The sequence below is a fragment of the Gracilinanus agilis genome, chromosome 2, assembly GCF_016433145.1.
Source record: "Gracilinanus agilis isolate LMUSP501 chromosome 2, AgileGrace, whole genome shotgun sequence".
In the NCBI taxonomy this organism is placed as follows: domain Eukaryota; kingdom Metazoa; phylum Chordata; class Mammalia; order Didelphimorphia; family Didelphidae; genus Gracilinanus; species Gracilinanus agilis.
In genome coordinates this window covers 612241336-612250059 of record NC_058131.1, presented here as the reverse complement: position 1 = coordinate 612250059, position 8724 = coordinate 612241336, and the positions used below count along the sequence as shown (strand labels likewise).

At 53.2% G+C, this 8724-nt stretch overlaps 1 protein-coding gene across 2 annotated transcripts; it reads left to right on the top strand.

The window, feature by feature from the left end:
• The first annotated feature begins 415 nt into the window (after positions 1–415).
• On the top strand, positions 416–6995 carry FGF8 (fibroblast growth factor 8). Of its 2 annotated transcripts, none has more exons than XM_044662532.1 (5): positions 416–468; positions 655–691; positions 2636–2816; positions 5451–5557; positions 6708–6995. In XM_044662532.1, exons 1-5 carry the CDS (start codon positions 416–418, stop codon positions 6993–6995), a joined length of 666 nt encoding a protein of 221 aa, XP_044518467.1. The 2 variants fall into 2 exon arrangements, with proteins under 2 accessions (XP_044518467.1, XP_044518469.1); XM_044662534.1 differs by having other exon boundaries at positions 437–468; positions 2669–2816.
• The last annotated feature ends 1729 nt before the right edge of the window (positions 6996–8724 follow it).

Here is an 8724-nt window from a genome sequence, read left to right as displayed (position 1 = left end):
GGCTTCTCCTCTGGCTGAGGAGCCTGTGCAGCCTCCTGCCACCCGCTCCACGCATCGCAGCGGGACCTGGCGGGGGCACCTCGCCGAGCCGAGCCGAGCAGAGCAGAGCCACGCCGCGTCCGACCCTCGAGCCTCTCTGAGCTGCTGCCTCTTCTCCTTGACTGCCTCTCCTCGACCTCCACTTCTCCTCTTTTCCCCTTCTCCTCTGTCTTCCCTGTCCTCCACTGTCCTGTCCTCCTCTCCCAGCTGGTCTGTCCATCCGGGACGCGCCGCTGGCCCTCTCGGGCTCCTCTAGGGCAGCCTGCCCCGCTCCCGCTCCCGCGCCCCCGACGCCCCAGTTTCATCCCAGGAGACTGGGTCTCTGAGCATCTAGGACTTTGCGGGCCCGGCCCGGCCCGGCCCCTCAGCCGTCTTCATGCTCCCGACCCTGCGCGTCATGGGCAGCCCCCGCTCGGTGCTGAGCTGTTTGTAAGTAAAGCCGCCGCCGCCGCCGCAGCCGCCGCCGCTCACTTCCACCAGCCCCCTGCGCCCGAACGCCCGCCCGCCCACTCGCCCCCGGAAAGCCAAATCACTTCCCTCTTTCCTTCCCCGGGCCGCCGCAGCCTCTGCTCACACCCCTCCCTCCCCCCTTCCTCCCGCTTTTGTCTCCTCCAGGCTGTTGCACTTGTTGGTCCTCTGCCTCCAAGCCCAGGTAAGGAGCCCTTGGCCGCCTGTCGGCTCTGCGCGCGTGGGGCTGGGCGGGGGTGGGGGAGAGCCTGGGAGACTGGGCTAGGGACTGCAGCGGGCTGGAGACGGCACCAGCTCCGGGAAGGCAGGGCAGGCAACCGGCAGCGCTGAGCTGGGAACACTTGATGGGAAAATAATTAGATGGAGCCAGTTGGAAAAGGTCAAACAGCGAGCGCACGGGCCCAGCCCGAGTGGGAGAGGAGGCACTGACTGCGGTGGGACAGGATGCTGAGCCGGGAAGAGTGGACACAGTTAGTTTAGAAATGGCAATGCCCGCCCCCCCCAACCTTGGGGTCCGTACGGCCGGTGTCCCAGCTAATGGGGACCCTGGAGAGCCTCTAATCTGATCCTCTCTTTTCGTGGGTGGAGAAACTTGGGCTCAGGAAGAAAAACTTTCTGAGATCATACACGTTCGTTAAAGACTAAGCTAGAAGTAGAAACCAGGCCCTTTGCCTCCCAGTCCAGTGCTCTTTCCAATTCCCCAGGGATGGCCGGAGAGGGGCCAGGACAGGAGGCTAGCCAGGTGGTTGCAAAGGCAGTACATAAAGGAGAGCAGTGAGCATGGGGCAGATGTCATATGTGGAAGGTAACGGAGGCTTTCTGGGGAGAAAAGAAAAAAGACCAAGGCAGATATTAAAGCCCCAGATGTTGCCATTTTAAGACGCCCTGAAGCACGAACATGCACTATAAGGGCAGGAACAGGGTTGGGAAACTGGGAGTTACCCCATTTCATCTTAACAGGTGGTGGGGGCAGCAAATTTCTGGCTCCTTTGGCAGCCCCCAAACCAAACTGCCCAGAGCAGTAGAGAAACAAAGAATGCCAGGAGAAAAAGAGAAGAGAAAGAGAGTCTGGGGAAGAAAGAAATTGCAGAACCTGGAGTTCAGTTCAGACACCTGGCAAAAGAGAGTAGCCATCCTCGAAGTGGGTGGGACTTCTCCCCGAATTCCTCACAGACCCCTTTTTCTTTACCTGACTAGGGTCCCCTCCCACCCCCCGGGGGAACTTGCTCTGCCAGCCTCCAGGACATAAAGAGGGAGCATTCCCACAAAATAGGGGAGGCATCTGGGGCTAGGGTGACGTGAGAGACAGGACAGATAAAGATTATATGTCATCAAGAGAAGAAAATACTTGTGAATACAGGATGGGACCCCACTACCACCTACTGCTCTCCCCCCAAACCTCAGGTCTTTCTTCTTTTTAGTTCTTTCGTAGCCCAAAACAGAGCCAGGGCAAGCTAAGCCCTCTCTCCTCAACATTTGTTCCAAATACATCTTTATAAATGTCATTGGGTGAGGTCCACATTTAAAAGACTGGCTGTCCTAAAAGGGAAGGAGGGAGGCCTGAGGGCTGAGTCTTCTCAGGTCTGGGACCTTGCTACCTCCTACTAAGAGGACCAGAGGGGAGTAAATGGAGACCCAGGGTGTGGGTGCCTTCTTCATGCCCTTACCCCTTGTCTTTTAAGCTTCTCCGTGCTTCCCACATCTTTACTGGGAACAGCTCAGCTCACAGAACAATGAATGGGTCAGGATCCAGAACAGAGTTGCAGCTGCAGCCCCTAACTCCCTAAGCTGGCTGGTCCTGCTCTGAAGTTTCCTTGCCATACTTTAGGATTAGGCCAAAATATAGATCAATCCTGAAGAGAGACCCTTCCAGAAGGCAGAGGGTGAGACATTTAGTGGAAGTAGTATGTCCCAGCAAGCTAGGTAGATTGGGAGTGGGCTGGGCCTGAGGGAAGACGGGTGATGAAGCCGTGTTTGTGTAGAGAAACAAAAACCCAGCCCTGGGCATCAGTGGTACCCCACCTCTCGGCTGGGGTAGTTTCTCAGGCTCGGGGTGGAGAGGGTCACTCAGACCCTTGGGAGGAGTAGCATTATAATGGTGTGTTGTGTATTTTTCAATTTCCTAAAGGTAACTGTTCAGTCCCCACCTAATTTTACACAGCATGTGAGGGAGCAGAGCCTGGTGACGGATCAGCTCAGTCGGCGCCTCATTCGGACCTACCAGCTATACAGCCGCACCAGTGGGAAGCACGTGCAAGTCCTGGCCAACAAACGAATCAATGCAATGGCAGAGGACGGCGACCCCTATGGTAAGGCTGGGCCAGAGACCATCTACTGCTTGCTGAGTGTGGGAGGTGGGCTGTGGGCACAGAAACTGACAGGTACTATTGATTGGCACAGATAGCAGGATGCCTGCTGTGCAGTGCTTACAGCACCCAGGAGGAAAAAGGAGTCAACGGGGACACCCATCGTCTCCCACCCCTACCCGGGTGCAGGGACTACTAGGTGGCCTTCATGGGTGGTTATCGGAGGTTGATGAGCTATAGACCTGGGGCAGCCACAGTCAAGGATTAAGGAGAGAATGGGAAAATGAGTTGTGGTGGGGATGGAGGAACATCCTTGGAACAGGTAGGCTCTTCAGGGGCCATGAGGCACTGAGGAGCAAGGTGAGCCCAGGATTATAAGGCATCCTCTTTTCCTAAGTATAAATGAATGTCCATCCTCCCCCATACCTCCAGTATACCTTGAAAATGGAGTCAGGCTGGGGTTTCTCAAGCATCTCAGACAGGCAGGCAGAGGATGGAGAAAACTCCACAATAAGGGAAACCCTTGAAAGTGGATATGTTACACAGAACCCACAAGAAATGGCCCTGGGCTCTCTTCAGAGTAAAGGTGGGAAGGAAGAGAACCCTTTGGTTGGGGGAGAGGGGGTGGGAGAATCCAGAGAAGTGTGAAAGTTTAAATACTTTGATCATAAGTGTCAATTACAGAATCACTTGGTCAAAGGGGCCACATTGGGCCTTTGAGGGGGAACTGGCAAAGGAGGCTCCTTCTCCGAGTGAGGTGGACGACCTAGAGGATAGTGGCTACTGGCCAAGCCGGGGACTGGGGCTCATTGATTTCTAAAACATTCAGTATGCCTGCCTTTAAGCAGGGGCCATCTGAGAGTCTTCAGTGATGTACTGAGAGGGGAAAAAAGGGGGGGACCCTTTGGGCCAGTGAGCCAGTGGGGGGGGGACATTGTTTCAGAGAGCTATTATTGTGACTTTAAAAAACTTAAATAATGACCAAGTTAAACCGGCAGGAGAGGAGAGGGGAAGACTATTAAAATGTAATAAAAAGGTAGAGCATTTTAAGGGCGAAGAAGAAAAATGAGGACTGATAGAAAACAGAAAAAGGACAAGCCGTTTTTCAGATGTAAAGTGTAAAGTAGTTGCAAGTCTGTAAATGTTAAAAAAAAAAAAAAAAAAGGCTCGAGATTGTTCTCCGGGAATCTCTGGAGAGAGCCCTCGTCTGGCAGAGCGATTAAAACCCTCCTGACTTTTGCCTTTTTGAATGTTTCCTGAATACTTTCTCCTCTTCTCAGGCTAGTTTGGGGATCGAGTATGTCTCGCTGCATTTTTTCTGCCTCTATGTAGCTGACTCCCCTTCAAAGCTCATGTAGGAGACATCATTTTCCTGGGATAAATCTGTCACTTAGAGGAAAGAATAGGTTTGAAAATGTTCAGCTTTCTAAAAGCACAATTACAAAATCCCGCTGCTACTGTACACCCTGGTTGGCCAGTGCCAAAAAGGGGAGTGAGCCTCCTGGCTTTGGGACTAGCCCTCGGGGTTAAAGAGCTTCATTCTCTGCTCTCATCCAGTCTACTTTCTCCCTTAGTTCTCCGATCAGACCATTTGTCATGCTTTGTCGATTTTCCAGGAGAAGGTGCCAAGTGGCATCTTCTACTGAGCCTGGCTCCCTAAGAATGTTTGGGAGTGGGGGCAGGACTGGCAGTTAGTGAGGGCATATGCAGGAAGAAGCTAGAGGGGCCAGCTGACCTTTCGGGTTCTTCTGCAAGGTTGCCCCTTGAAGAGCCAAGCCACAGTAGGGGGAGCCTTGGTCTTTCGTAGGAAGAAGGCAGTGACTCCCCACTCCCTCTCTTCCCTCTTTCCCTCCGTCCCACTGCTTGTTTTCCTATTCCTTCCGAACCTTGGTAGGATTCCTGATGGGGTTCTGGCCCTGAGGCTCTCATCAGGGAGGAGGAAGGAGAGGAGACTGGTTGTAGGTGAGCAGTGTTCAGAGTGAAGCAGAGAAGGCAGAAGGGAGACCAGTGAAGCAGCTGTAAATCAGCCGCCGCCCCCCCCCCATTCCCAGCTGTAAATCAGCCCCCAGAGCATCAGGGAAAGGCTGGAAGAGAGAGCCAAGGACATCTTTAAAAGCAGTCCCATTTCCAGCTAGACTCGGGCTGGGAGGTAGAGGCCATTATTGTCCTCTTTTCTCCTTTAATCAGCTTCCCTCTTCACAGCCCGCCCTCCCCTCCACCCCAACCATCAAAGTCAACTCTTTCCCCCACCCTCCAGCCTCTAATCTCAATCTTTTACTGTTTCTCCAGTGCGTCTCCCTAAGATTTGAGGTTCCCTATTCAGTGAGACGGGGCGGTATGCAGGGAGGAAGCTTACTGAGAGAAAACAATTTATGGCACCTGAATTTTCAGCGGGTATTGAGCACTGGCCTCGAGGCTTGTGTAGCCACACTGGGTTAAAGGAGGGACATGGCTGCTGCTCTAGTTTGGAATCCAGGAAGGGAAGAGTTCATGTATTTGTTTATTTGTTTTTTCAAACAGTATTCTGGTTCTCCCTGGGGTCAGGGCTGGTAGCAGTTGGTAGAGTGGGGCTGCCCATGGTTAAGAAAAGTAAAATTGCCTCCGTCCCTCTGATGGTCAAACCCTTCTCTCTGGCAGCCAAGCTCATCGTAGAGACGGACACCTTTGGAAGCCGAGTCCGAGTCCGCGGGGCTGAGACAGGACTGTACATCTGCATGAACAAGAAGGGAAAGCTGATCGCCAAGGTAAGGTCCTACAGAACTAGAAAAGTTGGTTCCTAGTCTAAAAGAGATGCTCCCCATCCACACCTTTTTGTTCTCTGGACCAAAGACATCCTTGCCACCTTCCCTTTCAGAGTGAGTAAACCATCACCCCTGGGGTCAGTCCCATGTTTATGGAGCTGGAGTGAAGGAGTAAATTGAAGAAGGAAAAAAATAAAGCTTGAGGAGGAAGGAGGAAGGTCTAGTTAGCAAGGGGGGGGGGGCTGCCAAATTCCATATATCTTCTTAACAAATCACCAAATTGCTTTGCTATTATGTCCAATTCCATGGTACAAGCATTTGCAATGTTCAGCAGCTCTGTGGAGCCAGCCCCTCTGCAGAGCTCTGAAATACCCCCATTAGTCACGGCTACCGTGCTGTGCCTTGGGCCACCACCTCTCCCTGAGCCAGGGGGCTCAGTCCTGGCCATTCCCCACCCCCACCCCACTAGGGAACACAACTTTGCTGTAGGTGTGCTTTTTGCTGGGGGTTGGGGGGGGAGCGTCCCTAACATTCGCCACTAAGGGCCACAAAGAATCTCCTGGCAAGCCCCGGGTAAGCCTTCTTCTGCCCTGGGAGTGTGCCCCTTTCTCTTCTGCTCAGGTGCCCTCACCGCCCTGTTCACCGGCCTCTTTGGTAGAACAGGGCTCCTCAGCCAGAGGGAGGGGGGCTGCCCCTGTTATGTGGAGGTGGAATCCCCAAACAGCCCCTACAGGTGGAGAAGCCCCCCTCACCGGGAATTCTGGGACCTGGGCATTCGCCAGAGAGGACAGACACAGCAGGCAGGCGCTTGGGGGTGGGTGGCTATAGACAGTCCTGCCCCCCAGGCTCTGTCCGTCCGTCGCTCTCTCTGCCGGGTCTGGGGGCACAGCCCCCTCCGCTGTGCCATGTGTCACTGCCGCCCAGGGGGGAGGAAGTGGCCGGGTGTGCTCTGGGCTGTGAAGGATTAGAGAGCGAGTGCCTGGGTAGGTGGGCGGGGCTGCTGCTCCTGCCCACCTCACCATCTGCCAGGGTGGTGCCTGCTGGCTCTCCTGCCCGCCTGCCCTCTGCCTTCTGCATTCACCCAGCCCCCTCCCCGGCTCAGGGAGCCGGATGCCGCTTTGCCCCTACCATGGTGTCTCTCCCATTCCCACAGAGCAACGGCAAAGGTAAGGACTGCGTCTTCACCGAGATCGTGCTGGAGAACAATTATACGGCTCTTCAGAATGCCAAGTATGAAGGCTGGTACATGGCCTTCACCCGCAAGGGGCGGCCCCGGAAGGGCTCCAAGACCCGACAGCACCAACGAGAGGTCCACTTCATGAAGCGGCTGCCCAAAGGTCACCACACCACAGAGCAGAGCCTGCGATTCGAGTTTCTCAATTATCCCCCCTTCACTCGAAGCCTCCGAGGCCAAAGGACTTGGGCTTCTGAGCCCCGATAGGGCCCCTGCCCCCTCCCCAGGACTCTGAGTAGAGACTTTTCTCTTAAGAGGATAACAAAGCAGCTAAACAGAATGGAACGACGTGGGGAGGGGGGAGGGGAGTTCCTGGGTTCTAGAGGTGGATAATTGTTTGCTGTTGGGGTTTTTTGTTTTTTTTTTTTAACAAAAAGAAAAAAAAGAGGCTTTATTTTTGTATTCCACTTGGCTGTGGTTGTTTTCTTAACTTTCACCAAAGGTCTCATCCCTGGGACCAAACCTGCTAGTGGTGGTGGTGGTAGGTGGGGGTGTCTTCCTAGGACTCCTTGAGAAGAATGTGTAGAACTTTTAGTAGTCCCAGAGGGGCTATTACCCCTACCTCCCCCTACTTCTATCTCCCCCATCCTGCCCTACTCAACCAAGGTCTGGAAGCTGGTTCCCTGGGAGTAGGAAGCGCTGGGGAGAAGGAAGCCAGAGCCTGAACTGGTGGTTTGGATGTCTGTTGGGAAGCGGGGGAATCATGTATCAGCTAATATTAAATGATTGAAATATTTATTTAACATGTCTATTAAAAGTTTGTGTTGGGTGATGAGGCACCCTGTTCTTTGAGAGATAGGAAGCAGCCCTCTCCCAGAAGCCTCTAGAGATGGCAAATGAAAATTCAAAGGCAGCAAGCCCAGCCTTCTGGCTGAAGATTTCAGGGGATCCGTGGATGACTCCTAGCTGCTATCAAACGTCTGCTGCTCCTGGTCCCCAGCTCCCTGTGCGGCTTTGTTTAGCTTTTTCGAAGCCAGAGTGGAAGGGACAGTGACCAGAGGAAGCGTTTTAAGCTCTCAGACAAAGATCTCCTAGCACTTAACAGTTATTAATTACTGACACCTCAAAATACCATTTCTAGGCCAAGGATGATTATTAGCCTTTTCTCTGTTCTAACCCCCACTAGGCTGGACCAGCCTAGCCACAGGGACCCAAAGATCTGGCCCAAATCGCCCGATAAGTCTTCATCGAGTGCAGGATCCCAGTGTGTCCTGCCTTGGGACAGGCAGAGAAGTAGGGAGCCTGACAATTTCCCAGTTTCCAATTCTATGGGAAATGAAAGGATAGATAGAGGAGCTGATTAGAGGGTGGGGATGGGGGGTCAGGGAGGATGAATGTTAAGAGATAGGACTACATAACTGCAGGTGTTGACAACTGAGACATGAACCAGGTGTCCACTTTGAGAGATGGAGTCATCAAGCTGGGAGCAGAGGGAAGATGAGGTGACCGTTGTCCAGGGAAAGGGGGAAGCCAGCACGATCAGGACTGGATGAGGATGAGGATGATGAAGGCATTATTTCATCATTTTAAATCATGGAATTGTAGGATTTAGAGCAGAAGATTCCTTCATTCTACAGATGAGGAGACTGACCTAAAGAAATGAAATGACTTGCCCAAGATTAAACAGTAAATAGCAGAGCTGGAATTTGAATTCAGAACTTCATATTTCAAATCCAGTGCTCTTCTCACAGCATTCACCAATTTCTCCCATAGTCTCCAGCACTATAGAGTTGGGACAGGCAGGAGGGGACCGGCCAGTCTGTCCATCTGGACCAGTGCTTTCTTTATCTCCAGAGTCCTGGGGTAAAGGGGCCCCAGTCTATCTTAAAAACCAATCGTAGGGGGGGCAGCTGGGTAGCTCAGTGGAGTGAGAGTCAGGCCTAGAGACAGGAGGTCCTAGGTTCAAACCCGGCCTCAGCCACTTCCCAGCTGTGTG